This window comes from Neodiprion pinetum, chromosome 5, assembly GCF_021155775.2.
Source record: "Neodiprion pinetum isolate iyNeoPine1 chromosome 5, iyNeoPine1.2, whole genome shotgun sequence".
NCBI classification, from domain to species: Eukaryota; Metazoa; Arthropoda; class Insecta; order Hymenoptera; family Diprionidae; genus Neodiprion; species Neodiprion pinetum.
Genome location: NC_060236.1, coordinates 31,926,561 through 31,949,123, shown reverse-complemented (window position 1 = coordinate 31,949,123; position 22,563 = coordinate 31,926,561). Strand labels below are relative to the sequence as shown.

At 39.8% G+C, this 22,563-nt stretch overlaps 1 protein-coding gene across 3 annotated transcripts; it reads left to right on the top strand.

Annotated features, from left to right (window-relative positions):
* Positions 1-1,622: 1,622 nt before the first annotated feature.
* LOC124219148 (uncharacterized) lies at positions 1,623-21,013 on the top strand. 3 transcript variants are annotated; one of them, XM_069136226.1, is made up of 16 exons: positions 1,623-1,902; positions 2,048-2,659; positions 2,795-3,409; positions 3,740-4,045; positions 4,484-4,807; positions 4,981-5,574; positions 5,769-6,068; positions 6,197-6,315; positions 6,394-6,544; positions 17,772-17,996; positions 18,088-18,244; positions 18,467-18,722; positions 18,815-19,146; positions 19,235-19,340; positions 19,586-19,715; positions 20,270-21,013. In XM_069136226.1, the coding sequence occupies exons 1-16, from the start codon at positions 1,839-1,841 to the stop codon at positions 20,329-20,331; spliced, it is 4,353 nt and encodes a 1,450-aa protein (XP_068992327.1). In that variant the 5' UTR covers positions 1,623-1,838; the 3' UTR covers positions 20,332-21,013. The 3 variants fall into 3 exon arrangements, with proteins under 3 accessions (XP_068992327.1, XP_046482299.1, XP_046482298.1); XM_046626343.2 differs by lacking the exons at positions 17,772-17,996; positions 18,088-18,244; positions 18,467-18,722; ... (2 more) ...; positions 19,586-19,715; positions 20,270-21,013 and adding exons at positions 6,874-7,098; positions 7,190-7,346; positions 7,577-7,832; ... (2 more) ...; positions 8,625-8,798; positions 11,521-11,706 and having other exon boundaries at positions 1,628-1,902; XM_046626342.2 differs by lacking the exons at positions 17,772-17,996; positions 18,088-18,244; positions 18,467-18,722; ... (2 more) ...; positions 19,586-19,715; positions 20,270-21,013 and adding exons at positions 6,874-7,098; positions 7,190-7,346; positions 7,577-7,832; ... (1 more) ...; positions 8,345-8,450; positions 8,625-9,895 and having other exon boundaries at positions 1,628-1,902.
* The last annotated feature ends 1,550 nt before the right edge of the window (positions 21,014-22,563 follow it).

Genomic DNA, 22,563 nt, shown 5'->3' with positions numbered 1-22,563 from the left:
TGTTGTAAATAATGTAAATACTCCGTTGTGGTTGACTTATTACATACACGATACAGTACATGTAAAATATATTTCGCGTGTAAATTTGAGTACCCAATGCGTGAATTTGGGAAAAAAATGTATGTACTTTTTTCTACGTACGTACGGCATGAAAATTGTTTGAAAAATTGTGCCATATTTGTTTCCGACTTGGCAAAATTTTTATTTGCGAGTATGAGACCCACACAATTAACTGACATTTTGGTGATTGCAGAAACTTGACCTTTGATTGTTTCTACCAGCATCGTGAAATTATCCATAATTATGCAATGTAGATTTCGTCAAGTTCGATTACGTTAGTTTACAACCGAAGAAAAAATTGAAGTGGAAAAAACAAAGGAGACGACAGTGAAATAAACGTAGACGAATAGTTGGTAAATAGCTAATTGGAAGCCAAGGAAGGAGGAAAATATCAATTGTTTTTTTACTGTATATCCATAAATCAGTGAATACTTTGCGCGATGGAATAATTTCATAAAAATTTGTTTCATATTTTCTCACATCAGTCGCAACGAAGAAGGTTACGAAGGATTTCATAAAAGTTTCGTTTCATAAATATGCGATCTGTGCCAAAAGCTCTGGTCCTAAGTTAGAAAAATGAATGTTAACCATTTGGCGTGAACCAAAATACAAGGATTTCAATTATTAGCGAGCGTGGATTCCTCTCGAAAAATGACGTCGATATAGGGTATGATTGAATCGATTTCAGTATCTTCCAAAAATGGACTGTAAAAATCCACAGGGTTACCCAAACTTGGACTTGCTTTTTTGCAATTTTCAGAGCACGGAAGCTTTTCATGTCAGAATCGTTTCGCAGGACTCTTTTTCCACTAATTGGACCCTCAGGAATACGAAGAAGATATCAAAAAGAGCGTAGGACCAACAAAAGAGAAATTGCAAAGGAAATATTCAATTTTTCGACTGTACCTTTGGGTACGATGATGTAGACAGATTAGACGCGATTATTCGATGCATGTATTATATATTCTTGGCTTTGCCGTACCACAACGATGGGCTGTTGGATGGAGCTTAAGACCGAGTAATGGAAGATGACTACGCCATCGAATGATCAAAGGAGTACGTTGTTACAGTTGACCGACAATTACAATCTACACAAACACCCGAGAACATTCAGACTTGTGTCGATAAGCGAAGGCGTACAAGGTTTTGTCTTCAAGTTGAGCTTTGATAACCCTTCGAACGTAATTCGAATAGTACTTGAAACATTAAGCCAATTAAAAAATATGCATTTTTCAGAACTTTTATCGACCTGCGAACATCACCCGATAGATAGAACAGACGATGCCTGACGAATCGATGATGCGTGTTACGATATATTTACCGTACCGATATACAAATGTGATCAACATTGTACGTTCAAATTGACAGGCGATTCCGCGTCATGTTATTTGCTAATAATTTTTTTTTTTTGTTTTTAACTTTGGAAGCATCGCGGACACGAAGTTCTGATGATCACATTATGAGGAACTATTCGTAAGGGAATTCCAAAGCAAAACCAAGGCACTGAGTATTTCTGCTTGAAGTCGCGCTTTCTCTGAGTAAAAATGGAGATAACGTAGACAAAGAAACGAGCTTATACTTATATTGCGGTCATTTCGCAAAGAGAACTGCGGAACACGCTGCGGTTAGATATCGTTATGCACCAAGTGAAGTGACATCAGAATAAGTTTCATTTTCAGCTGAGGCAGAACGACGTTCAGAGTTTGTAAAGAATGTAGTGATTTTCAAGAATCCCTCAAGTATCTACTGGATAGTAATTATTATCATCTTACTTAAAGATGCGCGTGATTCTTTCGGTATTTGTTTGTTGTATCCTGGTTCACACCGCATCTGTACATGGACGTGAGTGAAAAATGCCACTTTTTCAATATACCATCGAAAGTTCGACATTTTTTCATAGTCAACTGGGCTACAAACGATTCTTGTTTGCCGACGAAAACATCCTCACCTCAGCTGGATCTGATAATTGTCCTTTTATCTGTTTTAGTGTGGTTAAGTCGAGATGCGTGGATAGTTTTTGCAACACCAAATGAACCCGCAGTTCTCTCGTGTAAAGTTGTAACTGATCATCCGTCAAATTTTACGTGGATGAAAGAGAGAAATGGTGGAAGCGATGAGAATGTTGACAATTCTACGAAGAAAAGCAAGTTTTGGCGGAATAACGAAACTCACGTTACTATGGAGCTTTACTTCACAAGCGTCACGACCGAGGACTATGGAACTTACAGATGCATGACAATAACGTCAACTAGCCGTACTTCGATTCCTGTCCACCTCCGAAAATATCCAAATGATTTTATCTGGACTGTCGCAGTTCATAAACCAGAATCTGTTCTCATAAAGTGGAACTTTGACTTGTTTTACCCAAGTCACGTTGATTCGTTTGGAATTGAGTATCGGGAAAATGGTACGAATCAACGACTACGGACACCCTTACTTTCCACTCCGGAGCGAATTGTTACTACAGCTTCTTACACCGTAAATGCATTGAAACCCAACACCGTATACGAATTCAGGGGCCTAATTTCAGATCCGAGGGATCTGATCTCCGACAAAGACTCTTACGCTTTTTCAAGATGGGTGACGACGTCCGATAAAGGTTTACGCATTTACTTATGTCAATGTATCATAAGAACTTAAATTTCGAAAACGTTCTCGAACCGGAATTGTATTTTGTATAACTACAAAAATATTTACTAAATCTGATCGTGTTTTTGTTTATTGCCATTTTTAGTTTCCGCAAGGATAGTTCCATGTCGTACCATTGTTATTGTTGAGGCACACGAACGTGCAATTCTGTCATGTGACGTGATAGGGAATCAAATGACAGGCTTCATCTGGCAACACAAGGGAAATTCAAGAAATTCAACCAATATTTGGTCGAACAACAACACTCATGTTACAATGGAACTGGAATTTGCTAATGTCACGACCGACCAATCTGAATATTACACATGCCAGGCGAACAGTTCCGGCCAACTTGTATCAGCGCAGATTATTCTCCTAGTCAGTGAACTTGATTTTGGCCCTTGCAAGGTCGGAGCGATTGGAACAGATCGAATTTACGTCAACTGGAACTATACAAATATCATTAGCGATTTTACCAATTACTATAACGAATATGTTGGAATTACAATTAAATACAAGGCAGATAATACAAATGAGTGGCACGGACCAGTACAAATTTTCAATTCATCCATTGATCCAGTTGCAAGCCACTACGCCATAAGTGGATTGAAAAATTTCACTCTCTATCAAATCACTATCATATTTGATTCATACGAGCGTCAATTTCATGGTGTGGTAAAATCCTTCGTTCTTTCAAAGTGGGTTTCAACGTTTGAGAAAGGTACACTTTTTATCTTATTCATCTTAGAAATCAGTCTTCCCTTTCATAAGATGCAACGTGGTATTTCGAAAGCTAGTCTTCGGTAACGATCTGGGTAGCTCAGTGGTCAGAACAGTTGCCCGGAAAGCGAAAGGTTCCGGGTTCGAATCCCGGTCGGGTTCAAGCCTTGAAATATTTTTTCCGAACCCGCTAGACATGCATGTCACAAAGCTTAAGAATAATCATGTCGTACCTATCAGATAACATTTATTGGTTATGAAAGAAGTGGAATTACGAGCCCAGCGTGGCTCAATGAGTAAGATATTCACAAAGATTGAAATTTCTGTACAGAACTGGATTATGTTCCAACTGTGCGGATTGTGAGACAAATTATGGACACAATAACGATCAGATGGTCGCAACCAGCGCCAGAGCTGCGGGAATACATTGACGCCTATCTTCTATCAGTCGAATACAGTAACAAGACAAACAGACATTTTCGTTGGGAAAAGTATAAGGCTGGATACCATGATGAAGCGGTTGTGCACCTTTCACCTTCTATCAGTTATGATCTGCAGGTGCGAGCTTGTTTCGACGATTACTGTCCCGACCAGCATGCAAGTGCCGTTATGGAAGGCGTCATGACCAGCGATGCAGGTAAGGATTGAGTTTAGTATTCGTAATTTACGGAACGAACGTGAGGTGAACCATCGTTACACATTCCAATTGTTTCGATGAGAACGTGAGTGAGACTTACACACTAGTAAAATGTTTACATGGTACGAAACACTACCGGAGTTTGATTGGTATCGATTGTCTGAAAATTTATCATGGTCGGTGATTTTTTGTAAGAAAATATAGGTGATCTGAAAGCTAGATTATCTTAAAACCGAAGGGTAACCCTTAGAAATTTCATTGAATGACGGAATCGGGTAGTTAGACTTTTATCAAGACCTTGAGTCACCTTTGACATGCAGGAAAAAGTGATTTCGATAACAAGTAATCATAACCAGGATACGAATTAGAGATACAATACCGTAAAACACCGCGTTAATGTCAAGTTCGACAATGAACCTGAACAATACGATTTTACAGATGGAAGACAACACTCACGTGAAGAGCAACATTCAAAACCTGATACGGAGTTTCCAGTACTGACAATCGACGTAACTCGAGATGAAAAAAATATTACTACAAACAGCAATGCCTCGTTCACTTGCAGCATCAGTGTTCAGGGATACGAGGGTTGGTGGACCAAGAAAGGGAATCGCGTCAGGTCTCTCAATCATTCTGACAACGAGATCAGCTGGACTGTAATTGTGGAAGATGCTAGGGAAGGAGGCAGATACGTTTACACCTGTGAAGCAAGGATGTCAGATGATTTGCGCACTAGTAAAACAATGCTCGTTACAGTGATACGTAAGATTGACTTTGCACGAATAGTTAGACAGAAGTGATAACAGTATAAATTGTCCTTTATAAGGCAAAACAGCTCGTCGATGTATGTGAATAACGTCCACTACTCAACGTACTGAATTTGAATTAATAGAAATCAAGTCTATTGGTTGTTAACTTATCTTTCTTCTATTCAGTGCCCGCGGAAAATGTAATCATAGATGCTGCAACGGTGTATTCGAGGCCATACGATCCAACCATTCTGTCGTGCGACTTCTTTGGATATCGGTTGTCGAATTTCAAGTGGCGAAAATTCTGGGCTTATGACAGACGACAATTCTACAAAGCTTCCAGTGTGTCAAAGTTCAACGAAACTCACATCAGGATAACTTTGTCAAATCCAATTTACACCATAAACTTGGAAGCTGGGAAGTACGAATGCGAGGCGACGAATTACAGACTTGATTACATCCGCGGATCCATTCGTCTCGATGTCGCCAACGAATCACCCTTGCAATTAAAGGCCCACACCATCGGGTCCAAGCTCATTTGCTTACGCTGGTTCGACATGGAATCCCGAGGAGACACGCATCTGGTACAATCTTTTCAAAATGGTTCTCGTGACTGGCAAGATACGTTTTCGGTGCCAGTTGTAGGAAACAAGTACTATAGTGGCTACGTTGTGAGGCAATTCACACGCAACACTTCCTACTGGTTCAAGGTCGTTGTCGTCAGCGCGGGTGAAAGACTCGCAAGCACTTATTCCAGCTGGATTGCCCCTACGGAAAAAGGTAGGTAATCGAATCACGGGAAAGCGATGCATATTGGAATGAAGTTCAACTTGATTGATTCAAAGATTCCAGGAAAGTTCAACAAACGTCCACGATATAAGACTATGTCCGTTAGTCAGTCCGGTTCAATCCAGTGAAATGTCTTGTGACGTGTACACACCTGGATGGTTAATGGAAATCTATTTATTCCTCAGACATTGCGTACTTTCCGAACATCACCTTGACATCGAAGTCGACAAATTCGATCGCTATCGAATGGCCGATTCCAACAGAAGAGCTACGTGATCACATAAACGTGTACCAAATATCAGTCAACTACACGTACAATGGGAGCAAGATTGTTTATTCACAAAATACTACGCAAACTCATTTTGTTCTCGGAAAACTTCAGCCTTTAACCAGCCATGACTTGGAAGTAAGAGCTTGCTTCAGAGCCGTTAGTACGGATTGTTATTCGAGTGACGTTCGGAGAGGGGTTTTCACCAACAGCATAGGTATGAAAAACATGTGTTCGAGAACACGAAAACAATATACATATAACGTCCGTGAAACAGAGCTATTTATCTTGATAAATAAAATACTGTATAACTATCCGACTAAACTTAATTAATTGATACTCTAGATGGGGAAAACATTACTCCATATGAGGAACCCGGGACTCAAGTCGAAACATGGATAGCTCCGATAGGATCAGTTTTGCTCCTTCTCATCGTTCTGGGAACCTGGCAGTTTTACAGTAAAGTATGAAAGAAAATTACTAAGAACTCTCTGTAGTTGAAACAAATAATGGCCGCGGAATATTTTGTGTCTCATTGTCAGTCAAAGAAGCGGAAGATTGTTAGAGAAAGACTCGCCTATTTCTACAGCGAGGAACCGATTTTTTTCAATCCAGAACTTGCCATCAGTGATCAGGCCGATTTATTACCTTACAATAAGAAATGGGAATTTCCGCGAAAGCTACTGAAACTTGGTATGTATTCTCGTCATCATCACCACCGTAGAAAAAGTAAGTTTTGTGACAGAAGATATTGTGTAAATGCTTCGTGTGATTTGAGTTTGAATTCCTCTCAAGAGTCCAATCGTAGTTGTCGCAGTGTTAAATAATTATGCGTTGTCAGGTAAGTATTGAACTATTTTTCACTTTTTCGAAACGTGAATCAGCTCGTTGGGACTTCGTTTGACAGTGATGGTCAGTTGATTTGTCACACTGACAATAAGCATATACAATACTTTGCGTACATGAAATCAGTCACATTGTTCTCCTTAGGGGGTCTAACATTTATGTTTTTCACAAAATAGACGAGGAACTGGGAAGTGGCTCATTCGGAATAGTCTGGAAAGCCAGGGCGAAAACGATCCGTCGACCCGAGGTGATTTCGGTGGTCGCAGTCAAAACGGTACGACCAACAGCCAGCCTTCGCTGCATGAAAGCCCTTCTTCGCGAACTCAAAATTCTCATCTATCTCGGTCACCATCCTAACATCGTCAGCCTTCTTGGTGCTTGTACGAGGAATCTTGATTACGGTGAGTGTTTCTGTATATTTTAACTCCCTATTGAGACTTTGAAGCAAAAGCGATCATTCGTAAACTTGATTCATACCATGGTCACCGACAGGCCAACTCTTAGTCATCGTGGAATTTTGCCGCTTCGGGAACTTGCACGACTACTTGTGGCGCTGCAGGTCAAAGTTCGTCGACGAATTGAATACCGACTCCGAGAAAATTCATGAATTCCATGCTGATGCTGACCCGATCAACGTTGAAACGAATAGGTAAAGGAGATGTAGTGCTTAATAGCAGTCAGTTACAGTGCATCAAAATTTCATCAAATGACAAATCCTGGTCCTTTAAAACCTTGCAGTATCGATTACATTTGCTACTCAGCACTAACTCGTACAATAAATAATTAAACTCATGTATCCATGCATTGGAATTGTCGAGTATGACGTTTGTGCCCCATCGTAAAGTAATTTCTCTCATACATCGTCTTATTCTCGAGCAGTACAAACTCGGCACTGCGTCAGAATGATACCACTTCGTTTGTGGAAGATTCATGTGACAGCAACGATCATCCGGGTACCAGTACAAGGGTGGAAGATTTGGCCGCCGACAGCAACTCGCAATCACCGGAAATTAAACCATCGTCCAAGTACCCGGGTGATTTCACGAATGCGGAATTGGATCCGGTTCGCACGCAAGACTTGGTGTCTTGGGCTTGGCAGATTTCCCGCGGCATGCAATATCTTGCGGCTAAAAAGGTTGATGTCAGGAATTTACGACTGGGATTCCGTACACGGTTATCCCGGTTCAGCTCCACCGAGAACAAACTAGACCGTTGACCGTGTTTCAGGTGCTGCACGGTGATTTGGCAGCCAGGAACGTACTGCTTTCCGAAGACAACATCGTCAAGATATGTGACTTTGGCTTGTCCAAATCCCTCCAGGAAGACGACAGTTGCAAGGACGAGGGAAACGACCCTCTTCCCGTAAAGTGGATGGCCATCGAATCGCTCAAAGACGGAATATTTTCGGTAAAATCGGACGTCTGGTCGTTCGGGGTCGTTTTGTGGGAATTATTCTCGCTCGCCAAAACTCCTTACCCCGAAGTGAACCCCGAAAACATGTGCGAAACACTTATCGATGGTTATCGCATGAAGCAACCTAAGTATGCACCCAAAAGCATGTAAGTATATGTGCTTATATTCATCTGGCGCGTCAACCAATCATTGCTATTTTACGTTCTAAACCATTTAACCTGGGTTCCGTCACAGTTATCGGATGATGCTGCAATGTTGGGAAGCAAATCCATCAGATCGACCCTCTTTCGTTGATCTTGAGCGCAGTATCGGTGATCTAATAGAGGACGAAGTGAAAATGGTAAGCTGAACGTTCTTCTTCATATACTCGTCATTTTATCCCTACCTTGAAATATGAAGTCTAGTGTACAATTACATCAGATCTTGACTCAACGTTAAAAGGTAGAAAAACGAAACAGCACATTTCTTTAAAAATCCTTGGCTCACCTGATTCTTACACGAGTACATGTTTCAGCATTACATCGAGTTGTACAGTCGACGTTACAAGACGTACACCGAAATCACGGAATTCCGGAATACAAGGACCCCCGAAAATCATGATCCAAACATCCTACAGGAACCAAGCGAACCGCATGATTGACGTTTTATTACCCAGGCTTTAGATAATAAATTCATTCGGTCAACAAATGTAATTTCTTACAAACTTCGCCTAACCAACTTTCACTAAAACTTCAAGAACCTGTCTTTACCCTTCTCACGATGATTTTACCAAACTTTTTCTGACTTCGGTGGATCGTATATTGAGAGAAATTTTTAGTTCCGGTTACCGCTCAGTCGTTAACTATTTTCATTTTTTACCACAATCGAAAAATATAGTTCTGGGTAGGAAATGAAAATTAGTTTTATATCTGTTACCGGGAAGTCTAGTATCCGTTACTATTCTTTCTCATTACGATCACTGTCGCTATATTTTCTTGTAACTGTTGCGAAAATTTAATGCTTGTGCAACAATAAATTGATGTCATAGCCTTGTTTAAATAAAAAAGTAGAGTAAACTGAACAAACTGATTTTGCGTTGCAATTACCAAAAAAAAAGATCGACAATATCGCAAAATGGTTACGTGTACCTCGTTTTTTGTAATCGGCTGATTTTTAGAAATAAACTGAACCGTGTAACATAGCCCCTCAAATTCGTACCTTAACCCTTCAGGACATGGGTGTTTTGACTGCCATTATTTACTCTGGCCATGAGAAAAAATCTCATGGCTTCTGCGCATGCGCTCAGTATATTTTAAATACAGCTTTCTTAAGAAAATATCATTTATTTATAATTTTCAATGTTTTTTAAGGTAAAATAATTGCTCAAATTTATTATTAAAGTAATATCAATTAAATATTCACAATGCAAAATAACTTAGATCTAAGTACTCATAAAATGTATTTGTCAGGGTTATATATAAAACAAAAATATTGACTTACGTTTATTTAACACCTTTTAATAATATTCATTTAATGAATATCAACAATTAAATTATAAATTTTACATTTTTAAAAGCAGATAACACAGCACAACATTGCACAATTATTCTTTAGGTATATGTATCATGTAAACAAGTATGGCGGACGCATACTACGGAACGACCCGAACTAGGCCGAAAAGAAACGAAAGCTAAAATCTCTCACCCTTTAATACTCTGGCCATGAGAAAAAATCTCATGTTCTCCAAAAAATTATTTTTTTTCGCAATTTTGATTTAAAAAAAAACAGTTTTTAGTGAATGTGTATCTAGAAAACTAAATTATAGGAAGATACAAAAATTTTCAAGTAGTCTTTCCATTTGAATTTTAAAAGATATTTGAGATCTACGTTGAGCATGAGAGAAAATCTCATAACCCATGTCCTGAAGGGTTAAACAACTGCAATGAACCAACAGAGCCGCAAATTTTATTTCAATAATTGATTAATTATGCGATATTAAAATTTAGTCCGTTTGAGAAAACAAAAGAACCGTGACGAACGATTTTGTTACGACGTATTATAAATCCGTTTCAGATTGAGTTGATTATTCCACATGATTGATTAATTTTTTTTGCAATTTTGTATTGGAAGCGTTAATAACATTTTTATTTACTCGACGTGGTCGATAGAACCGTTAAGAAAAATTTTCAACACATTTTGATTATCACATTGAAAAAGGTTCAGGTCCTTACTTGTTATTGTTCGTCACATATAAGTTTTATCAAGGCAACCAAGCAATTTCTGCACGCGGCACGTTTGACGACGTAATTTTTCCTTACTCAGATATGAAGTCGAAACCAAGGCACTGAGTACATATGTACTTGAAACTGCAGTTTTTTTCAGTAAAAATGTTGATAACATTGACGAGAAGACCGGCGGTTTTCCTGGCGATATAATTTCGCATGGGAGAACTCTGCGGTTACATATTGTTAGGCAGCGGCAGAAAAAAAATTAAAATGAGTTTCACCGCCGGTTGAGGCGGAACGACTTTGAGCGTTTGTTAGGAAACGTTTGTTTACAAAATAAGCACGCTCCACGAGTTAAAAATAAAGTGATTTCCAATCAACGGCGATTTTGGGGATCAAAAAAGTTCGCCCGCGATTGCAATATTATTGGCCAATCGGATCAGAGTAAATGAAGTCGTGAAATATCGAATAGACCCTGAAGATGCGGGTGATACTTTTGGTATTAGTTCGTTGTATCCTGGCTTACGATAGACGTGATCCCTCGTGTAAGTAAAGAAAATTCATTGTTAATCTGCCTCCCCATAAGAGAAATTCACTCGCACGGGAGCCTTGACGTTTTTACAAATGCTAACTTTGCGATATGCTATCGGAAATAATGCTCAAGCATTTATTCAGTATGATAGTTCAGTCCAAAAAAAATTTCACTCGCCACTAAATTTATTGTTTAATGGTAGAAATGTCCAGTAACCGTAGAATTAATTTTTTTAATGCAAAAAATTGTCGTTGAGAAATTAAATTTAATGGTCAACGTATTATTTTTTCATTGGGAATTTTACAACCCTGTCACTGTATAGCCGCAAATGATGGGCGCATCGAACCTTCTCGGTAAATTCTGCTCCCCATTTGCTTTTTCTTGGATTGCGTTGATCATTATATGAATTAAAAGAAGAAACTTTTTATTTTTTTAATCTCGGGTGGAAAGAAGTTCTTGGAAATTGGTGAACGAAGTTTCAAAGTTTGACGTTTTGAATTGACCCATTTCTTTCTTTTTTTCTTTATTTTATTTTGAGTTCACGTTGTACGATCGATAATATATGCCACTGGAAACAACAAAGTGAAAAATGACAACGACGTCAAGTATTCAAATCGTTAATTCAAAGTTTCACAAGAGTAAAATTGTGCCAACTGTTATGTTTCCTATTTCAGGGCGTAAGGACATAATTGCAGACGCGTCACAAGTCTTGGCGAGGCTAAACGAACCTGCAATTCTGTCATGCAACATTATGAGTGAGCACTTCACAAATTTCACATGGCTAAAAGTTGGGGATGACGAAAGCGAGGAGATTGTGCTAAATTCCACAACCAAGTTATGGTGGCACAACGAAACTCTCGGTACAATGGAGCTTAAATTTACAAATGTCACACCCGAAGACAATGGATATTACATTTGCACGGCGAGAAGATCTAATATCACTAGTTACGATTACGTGGGTCTCGGAGAGTTCCCATCTGATTTGAGTTGGACCGTCGAAGTGCGCGGACCAAAAGCCATTTCCATAAAATGGGACATCGGCCGGTTTTATGGCCAGTATTGGAACTCGATGTTAATTCAATACAGGGAAAATGGTACCGATCAATGGCTAGGAGAATTCCAATTTTTTACTCCGGAACGAATGCTTTCTGCAGGCAGCGTCGTCATCAGGAATGAATTGAAATCTAGCACCGTTTACGAAATCAAGGGCGTACTTCCGCTTCAGAGACGTGATAGCGAATGGCGTTACGCTTTTTCAAAATGGGTGACTACGTTTGGTAAAAATCTACTAATTCATTTTCACCTCACCGACATATCATTGAAGGTCAACAATTATTTAAAGATCTTAAATAACTTTCGAAAGAGTAGATTTATTATGTAATGATACCAGACCTTTTTTTGTAGACCGTTCGAATTTCTGTATATTTTTCTCAAGACGCATCGTTAGTTAGTTATAAAAATCGGAAGAAGCAAAAAACAGTTTTTCAGTCTTTATTTACATGCAAAGTAGAAAAGTACGATGCTCAAACCTTTAATGTTCACATTAAGAGCTGAAATTTTTGGCAAGCGTACTTTTATACCTAAAAGAAAAACTTTTGAACTTGCGTCAAAGAAAAAAAAATAATTTTTCTTTACACACATTATTCTGTGATCGTTTTAAAGGGCATCGGAATCTCTTTGAATTAGTGAGTTGTATAACCGCTTTCGAATGGAAAGTTGAAATGTCAAAAGTAGGATAAAATTTTCACAGCGGACACTGAAATTTTATTTTCTGTATGCACGAAAATCATCCACCGATTTTTCTATTTTCATTCCTAGTTTCCGGAAGAATTATTCCAGAGGCCAACACCGTTATTGCTGAATCAACCGGACGTGCAGTTCTCTCATGTGACGTGATAGGGGGTGGAATCACAAATTTTATGTGGCCAGAAGTTCGAAATTTTTCCGAAAAATATTCTACCAATTATCGCTGGAACAGTAAAACCCACGTTACAATGGAACTGGAATTTGCTAATGTCACACTCGACGACTCTGGAGACTACAAATGCCAGGCGCAATGTCCCAAAAGCCTTATATCAGCAAATAGCAGACTTCGAGTCGAAAACTTTCATTCTGTCCCTCTCAAGGTCGGAGCAATCGGAACAGATCGCATTTACGTTAATTGGAACTATACAAACTTCCTTGGCGACAACAATATTACATACAACAAAGTTACGATTAAATACAAGGAGAATGGTACGAATCAATGGCATCAAGCAGACCAGATTTTCAATTCATCCGTTGATCCGGCCAGAGGACACTACGTAATAAGAAAATTGAAAAGTAGCACTCTTTATCACATCAAGAAAGTAGTTGCTAAATGCAAACGTGAATTTCATCGCTTGGAACACACCTTCGTTCTTTCAAAGTGGGTGACGACGTTCGAGAAAGGTACACTTTTTATGGGATTTATTCTAGAATCAAGGCTTCCATTTTTGCTGTTTGCGAATAATGTACAGAGAATGGTCAGGTACATTTGGGGACAATAAATCTGAGACTGGTAATTTTTTACACTAGACAGTTAAGTTGGCAACACAGAGAAACCTACAGCGCCACAGTCGGCCGAGTGCGAAACTAACACAATCTCAATAAATATAACATGACCCATGACCGTCGAATCTAAGCTTAGAATACCGCAGGGGTAATGGACTTGTTAGATGGACGCGTATTCTAAGGTTAGATTCTACGGTCATGGGTTATGTTATCTTTATTGAGATTGAGTTCGTTTCGCGCTCGGCCGACTGTGGCGCTGTAGGTTTTTCTGCATTGCCAACATAACTGTCTAGTGTAAAAAATTACCCGTCTCAGATTCATCGTCCCCAAGTGTACATAGTATCTGCTAACGTTTGTTTACCGAAAATGAAACTTGTAGATTACAAGTCCAATGAAACTCAAGGAGTGAAAAGTTTTAAAAATAATCATTTTCACACAGACGTGGAATATGTTCCAATTGTGGACATCATGAATGAAACTTATACGAACACCGTAACGATCAAATGGTCGCAGCCACCACCAGAGCTCCAGGATTACATCGACGCCTATCTGATATCAGTGGAAAGTGGAAACGAGATGGAAAAACATTTTTATTGGCAGAAATATAAAAACAAGGATCGTGATAAAGCAGACGTCTACATTCCGCCTTCGATCAGTTATGGTCTGGTGGTTCGAGCTTGCTTCGATGATTACTGTCCTGACCGGCATGCAAGTGCCGTGATGACCAACGATATGGGTAATGATTGAGTTTACTCTTCACACTTTGCGAAACGAACGTGATGCGAACCGTCGTCACACTCCAAATCTCTTCTGAGCGTCAATTTCGATGAACGCTCGTCGGTCCATTCTTTGAACTTTCGTCATGATCATTGATCTTAAATGCAGATAATATAAATGTGACTTGCAAACTATATTATCTCAGCACAAAAGGACATGCCTCAGAAATTTGATTGAACGGTTATATCAGGTGATTGAGTTCATCCGACAAAGAATTTCACTTTGGAAATCGATGTTCGTAATCAGATTGTTATGAAAAAAAATTCTCACGCACCTGAAATACGTATTCGAAAAGTTTGTCAAAAAAAAGTTGGCACTGCAAATATTTATGAAAGAAATTAATGGAAAATTGAGGTGTTTGACCCGTAATTTTTACAGTTTTCCAATTCTATATATTTTTTTTTTTTTTCTTTAACTGATACCACCGAACAACAGCACAGGTTTTTCTACACATCAAAAATGCGTGACACAAATTTCCAGACTGAAAATCGACGTATTTATGATTTGTTAATTATCGTTCTGATCTTAGAGTTACTGAAACGTATTTTATCAGTGATCTGAGAAGCTTTTGGGTACCCACAATCATGGCTGAACACATTCAACTCTTTCAGTTATTGAATTATACACGTCATTTTACCATTAAAAAGATATACTACAAAATTGAGGGCTCGGTGCCAAAGCTTTCGGGTAAAACTTTGTTCCTTTTATCATGCCAAATATATTCAAAAGGTTTCATCGAAATTAACTCACGAGCAACCACTTCCTTAATTTTGTTTGATTTTCGCTTTTATTCACTGGCCTAGATTGAACTTGAATCAAGACCTGAAACTGCTTTAAAAATTCAGAGTAATCGAAATAAACACTGCCATAATACAATTGAAAGATAGAATACCGCACGACGTTGTGTCGATATCGAATTCGACAATGAACTTGAACCATACGATTTCACAGTTGGCGAAAAAGATTTCCATGCGAGACGAAAATCGAAATCTAACATGGAGTTATCTTTTCTGACAATGAACGTGACTCGAGATGCGGAAAATACCACAGCAAGCAGCAATGCCTCCTTCACTTGCAGCGTCAGTGTTCATGGATACGAGGGTTGGTGGACCAAGGAAGGTGAACGGGTCACTTCTTTCAATAATTCTGATAGTAAGATCGACTGGACTATAACTGTTGGACACGCCGAAGACGAAAACAGTCGCGATTACACCTGCGTGGCAAAGATGACCAACGATTCGCACCCTAATGGAACAATGCTCGTTACGGTGATACGTAAGATCCATTATGCGATAATTGGAATGAAAAAATGACGTGATCAATTCTACCCTCGAAGTCGAAATAGCTTGTAGAATAGTGTAAATAATGTGCACTACTCAACGTACCGAATTACAGTTCGAAGAGCTGTGTCTGGTACTATATCCGATGTCGTTTTTTTCTAGCGCCAACAGAAAACATTAGTGTAGGAGCTGAAACGGTGTACACGGAACCGTTCGAGTCGACAGCTCTGTTGTGCGATTTCTTCGGATATCGGCTATCGAACTTCCAGTGGCGAAAAGTCTCGTATCCATACGAAGTTCCATTGGGCGGAGTCCCCGACGTATCGTCCCTCAACAAGACTCACATCAGGATGATGCTGTATTTTGCTAATACCTCGAACTCGGACGCTGGGTACTACCAATGCCAGGCAACGAATAACAGACTAAAGAACATCATAGGTTTCGTTCGACTCGAAGTCTCCAACGAATCGAATCCAATCCAATTAACCGCCAATGCCATCGGGTCAAAGCTCGTTCACTTACGCTGGTCCAACATCGACTTCCCAGGAGACACGCATCTGATACGATCTTCAGAAAACGGTTCTCTTGAATGGAAAGATACGTTCCCGGTGCAAGTTAAAGGTGACGAACACTATAGTGGCTACGTTGTGGGGCAGTTGACACGCGGCACTTCGTATTGGTTCGAACTTGTCGTGATCAGCGCGGGTGGAAGAATCGCGAGCACTTATTCCAACTTATTGTTAATCACACTCGCTGAAAAAGGTGGGTGCTTGGAACACGCGTAAGCGGTGCATATTGGAATGAAGTTACTCTTAATAAAGAAACTCCGCGATACGGAATGTATGTCATACCGTCTATTTCGACACCATTAAATGTGTAGAGAGCATGCTGTAAATTATGAACCTTTAAACAAATCTGTTTTCTTACAGACATTCCATATATTCCATACATCCATGTGACTGAGCGGACGGCAAATTCAATAAGTATAAAATGGCTGATGCCACCAACAGATCTGCAGGCACACATAACGATGTACCGCATATCGGTCAACTATACGTCCAAAAATAGCGACACTGTTCATTCTGAAGATACATCGAGATATTATGTCTTTATTGATAACCTTCAGCCTTCGACAAGCTACGACTTGGGAGTGAAAGCTTGTTTCAGTGAAGTTAGTACGGATTGTTATTCGAGTAACGTTAAAAAAGGAGTTTTCACAAAAAGCATGGGTACGTGTTGCAAATAATGGAAAATATAGGAAACGCCCGTGTAACAAATTTTGCAATGATTTTCTGCTGCCTGTATCTAACTCGTTTGTTCGGTCAGAATCTAATGCTAATTGACATTTTGAGTATTGGCTATTCATCTTCACAACTAAAATACTGTACAGCTACCAATCTAAGCACTTATTAATTATAACTCTAAATGAAAACGAAATCTCTCTAGAAGAGGACTCCACGACACAAGTTCGAACTTGGCTACTCTTTACGGGAATTTTCTTTCTCCTCATCGTTCTGGCAGCCTGGAATTTTTACAAAAAGGTATGGAAGAAAATTACCAGGATCTCGCGATAAACTGAACGAATAACGAACTCGTGATACTCTGTGTTCCAGGTTCGGGAGCGAAGGGTTGAAAGAGAACGAGACGCGTATTTTTACACCGAGAATCCGACTTCTTTCAATCCGGAACTTGCCATCAGTGATCAGGCTGATTTATTGCCCTACGAAAAGAAATGGGAATTTCCACGAAAGCTATTAAGACTTGGTACTTTTGCTCATTGTTATCACCATCATGGAGAAATTTGAATCTGTGACGGCAAACTTAGGGTAGATTTTTGGATTGTATAGAGTGTCGAAGGTCTGTCTGAAGTGGAAACTGTTTCACTTTGCACACACTTTCAGAACATCATACATGTGCACGCCAAGGTTCACTTTCACTTCGAAATTGGCAGATCAGACACGAACTTCAGTCACAGCGAACTAAAAATATTGCACGCAAATCGGCCGTGAACCTTCTGCACTCACCACAACGCAACACGCGTCACTCTTGCAAAAAAGTTCGCTTTACGCCCTTGTGGCATAAACGCTTATTGTGTGATTGAAGTTTGATTGTTTCTCTAGAGAAATGTTCAATCGTGACTTTTGCAGAGCCAATGAGGCATCACTAGTTCAGTATTCAACTCTACCTCACTTTCTCGAGACGGGGATCACATTTCAGGCTTTCGTCTGACAACGATTGTCAGCTAATTTTTCACACTAAGCATAACAATTCTTGGCTGTAATGAAATTGACCTCATCGTTGTCATTGCATGGATTAACATTATTTCCACTGCGTAGACGAGGAACTGGGAAGTGGCTCATTCGGAATAGTCTGGAAAGCCAGGGCGAAAACGATCCGTCGACCCGAGGTGATTTCGGTGGTCGCAGTCAAAACGGTACGACCAACAGCCAGCCTTCGCTGCATGAAAGCCCTTCTTCGCGAACTCAAAATTCTCATCTATCTCGGTCACCATCCTAACATCGTCAGCCTTCTTGGTGCTTGTACGAGGAATCTTGATTACGGTGAGTGTTTCTGCATATTTTAACTCCCTATTGAGACTTTGAAACAAAAGCGATCATTCGTAAACTTGATTCATACCATGGTCACCGACAGGCCAACTCTTAGTCATCGTGGAATTTTGCCGCTTCGGGAACTTGCACGACTACTTGTGGCGCTGCAGGTCAAAGTTCGTCGACGAATTGAATACCGACTCCGAGAAAATTCATGAATTCCATGCTGATGCTGACCCGATCAACGTTGAAACGAATAGGTAAAGGAGATGTAGTGCTTAATAGCAGTCAGTTACAGTGCATCAAAATTTCATCAAATGACAAATCCTGGTCCTTCAAAACCTTGCAGTATCGATTACATTTGCACTAACTCGTACAATAAATAATTAAACTCATGTATCCATGCATTGGAATTGTCGAGTATGACGTTTGTGCCCCATCTTAAAGTAATTTCTCTCATACATCGTTTTATTCTCGAGCAGTACAAACTCGGCACTGCGTCAGAATGATACCACTTCATTTGTGGAAGATTCATGTGACAGCAACGATCATCCGGGTACCAGTACAAGGGTGGAAGATTTGGCCGCCGACAGCAACTCGCAATCACCGGAAATTAAACCATCGTCCAAGTACCCGGGTGATTTCACGAATGCGGAATTGGATCCGGTTCGCACGCAAGACTTGGTGTCTTGGGCTTGGCAGATTTCCCGCGGCATGCAATATCTTGCGGCTAAAAAGGTTGATGTCAGGAATTTACGACTGGGATTCCGTACACGGTTATCCCGGTTCAGCTCCACCGAGAACAAACTAGACCGTTGACCGTGTTTCAGGTGCTGCACGGTGATTTGGCAGCCAGGAACGTACTGCTTTCCGAAGACAACATCGTCAAGATATGTGACTTTGGCTTGTCCAAATCCCTCCAGGAAGACGACAATTGCAAGGACGAGGGAAACGACCCTCTTCCCGTAAAGTGGATGGCCATCGAATCGCTCAAAGACGGAATATTTTCGGTCAAATCGGACGTCTGGTCGTTCGGGGTCGTTTTGTGGGAATTATTCTCGCTCGCCAAAACTCCTTACCCCGAAGTGAACCCCGAAAACATGTGCAAAACACTTATCGATGGTTATCGCATGAAGCAACCTAAGTACGCACCCAAAAGCATGTAAGTATATGTGCTTCTATTCATCTGGCACGTCAACCAATCATTGCTATTTTACGTTCTAAACCATTTAACCTGGTTTCCGTCACAGTTATCGGATGATGCTGCAATGTTGGGAAGCAAATCCATCAGATCGACCCTCTTTCGTTGATCTTGAGCGCAGCATCGGTGATTTGATGGAGAATAACGTCAGAATGGTAAGTTAGAATTTTGTGGTCAGCACATTTATTCAGCACGCTTCAACTACACATTGTATCAAATAATTCTGTAATACCTGCAAATAGTCTCTAAAATCCCATTACACAAATGTATATGTCAGGCCTCAAAGATCGACTTTGTCACATGTGAAGCTCCATTTCATCCTACTAGAAAGTAATACGAACAAGGAAAGATCACCGGACTCATAAAACCTGTCCGATTCTTACACGCGTGCATGTTTCAGCATTACATCGAATTGTATACTCGATGTGCAAGGGCTTATGCCCAAATTACAGAATACCGGAATACACAGGACCCTAAAAATCAGGATCTGACCCCGCCGGATCCAATCGAACCAACAAACGTCAGGCAAGGTAAGCGATCATATTGTTTGCTCTCGTTAAGTTAATCTGGCAACTTTTTTCACGTGTCTCGTCAATAAATCAAATGATTCTCCAATGTAAATCGCAACAATATGATACAGCCTTGAAAGCCAAGTTCTATTACTCGATGTTCGTAAAAAAAACCTTCAATACGTAATGCAAACAGTACCATATTAATTCATACGTTTTCCATTTTTACAGTAGATAATCTATAGACTCTTAGTTCATTTCTGACTTTTTGTGACTTTCTCCCATTTCTATCGAAACGGCTATGAAAAAAAAAAAAACTGGACAACCATTCCGACACTCTGTGCTTCAAAATATCACACCGTCTGACGTGTGATCGACACTTCGTAGTGAGACAGTGAATTGATTGAACGATGAACACGATTTATCAAACAACCCACTTAAAAGCGTTGATTCAGACCGTACGAATCTATTCTCGCCGCATTATTACGATGCCAATCTGACCTAGGTCATTTTATACAATTTCATTGACTTCGTGAGGTTTTTCCTCGCACGTATTTATCTAAAACTGATTTCAGATGAAACGATCGAGCAACCCATATTCCGGGTGCAGTTGAAGCAGTTCTTTCATCGTCGTTAATGAACCAAAGTCAGGTGAAATGAGTCAGAGTTGTGACATTTCAGACATATCGTAAAAGAAGAAACAGTAATATGCAGCCTCAAGAGAAGTCACACTAAAATACTTGGAAAAAAAAAGAAAGGGAATGTACTTGCTGAGAATGTCGCAAGTAACCCTTACTTTTTTTCTGCTCTTTCATATGCAATTAATTGCATTCAAATATGAACGGTTTTTTCTTAGCTATAAACAATTTTTAATTTTCAACCCCTGTAATTTTTTACCATGATTATAGAGTTACTGAAAAGTACGACCACTCGAAACTGCCATGAGTGAATTTTTTTAGTTTTTTAAATCAAACTTTTGTTTTCTGATAAATACTGAAAATTATTTTCGTATACCGTCTATTGGTTTGTGTCAAGATTATCACGGATCTGCGTGTATATGTGACAGATAAGGAAAACCGCGACCAAAGAAACAAAAGACCCCAGAACGCGTGACGAAAAAATCGTGATGTTACTTTTGCATCATTGTATGATAACCAATAAAAACGTTCAGCAGTGACCAACAATAATCGTAAATTGTTCTGATGGAACCGTATCTGAGTAAACAAAAATTATAACAACACCTGAAATTTATACCTTGGGCAACCTGTAATGACCCATGAAAATATTGTTACCTCGGCTAGATCTGCTGATTGTGTTTTTTAATATACTTTTATGCATGTATGCATTGTAATCGTAGAGTACGATGCTTAATCGCGTTCCAAATCTACGCATTTCCTGACTCCTATTGTCTCATTCCCAGGTTGATGCCAGTTCAATGGTAAAAGATTCATGTGACAACGAGTATAAGGGTGGAATATTTGGCCACTGGCAGAAACTTACAATTAACTGAAGTCCAGCCGCGATCCAGGCATCCATTATGGCCGTCGAATCGCTCAGAGACTTGATACTGTCAGTAATATCAAACGTCCGGTCGTTTGAAATCTTTTTACGTCGATTGATTTCACTCGCCAAAACTTCCTTCCCCGAAAACACGTGTAAAACATTAATTATCGACGGATGTCGCCACGAGAATCCCAAGTACCCACTTAAGAGCGTGTGAGTTTAGTGCTGAAATTGAATGAGGATGGTAAAGTAGAAGTTTGTCTTGACCGAATTCGTCATTCCTCAACCAGTCGTACCGTGAGTTTCTAGAACTTTCTAGAATCCAGAACGATCGTTGCGCCTGACGCTTTGAGGAAGGCAACCGGGATTACTATTCGAATACTAAATTACATGCATCACGAATTGTAATTCTGGTTGCCTGCCTCAGTGCGTCAGGCGCAAGGATCGTTCTGGATATCCGGAAACTCATTGAATGTATATCATTACACTGTGATACCTGCGAAGTATCTGAAAACTGTATAATCGATGTACCGAGACGTAGGTACGTAAAAATTAAGGAATAACAGGAGACACGGACTCCTGATAATTCTCATCCAGGTTGTCGATCGAAGCAAAACGACGACCACTGATAGTTCAGAGAAGTGACTTTTCCAACTAACTCTGTTAACTCTGTTTTCCGATTGATTAACATGATCAATAAATACGATATCTTGAAAATTCCGTGAAAATAATAATGATACTATTCATTGAAACTAAAAGCATCAATCGTCGGTCGTTCCTTGAATTTGTTCATCCTGTTTTCAAGCAATTTCACTGAGACGTAAGGTTTTTCCTGAAACGAAATCACTTCGAACTGATATTCGTTGAATGCCGGAACGGATAAAACCTTCTAAATCCGAACACAAGCGTAAGTTAGAACATTTTTTTCCTCGTCGGTATTCAGCTGGAATGTGAATTTATGACTTGTGAAATAAGACTTTCTTATCATACCGCATAACTGTTGAAATGGAATTACCTACTTGTACAGCGTGAAGTGTTCCAATGAATTTTTCAAAACGTACGTCAATATTCCAACAACTAAGAAGGGGCGGATTTGTTCACATCTGCAATATCGACTAGTAAGTGCTGCGGTCAGCTTCACATCCGATTGGAAAGTCCCTATCGAATTTTATCCGTCCGAGCTTCGCCTTAACGTTTCATGAGTAAGACAGTGATACGTGACAAACGCCATGACATGTCATAAGCGTTCGAGACGAAAGTAATTACACAACATCCGCCGCTAAACTAGACCTGTGATTCGTCGTTGAGATGAACTCGCGCATGTGCATTCATATAATCACCGATCACCGACCGTCCTTTAAAACTT

What these genes read in the sequence shown, in the direction of transcription:
- LOC124219148 (XM_069136226.1), top strand. Translation starts at nt 1,839, where the DNA reads ATGCGCGTGATTCTTTCGGTATTTGTTTGTTGTATCCTGGTTCACACC. An exon ending in TACGAGGAATCTTGATTACG is followed by an intron (nt 17,997 to 18,087) that starts GTGAGTGTTTCT and finishes GGTCACCGACAG; the next exon opens with GCCAACTCTTAGTCATCGTG. An exon ending in ACCAACAAACGTCAGGCAAG is followed by an intron (nt 19,716 to 20,269) that starts GTAAGCGATCAT and finishes AACTGATTTCAG; the next exon opens with ATGAAACGATCGAGCAACCC.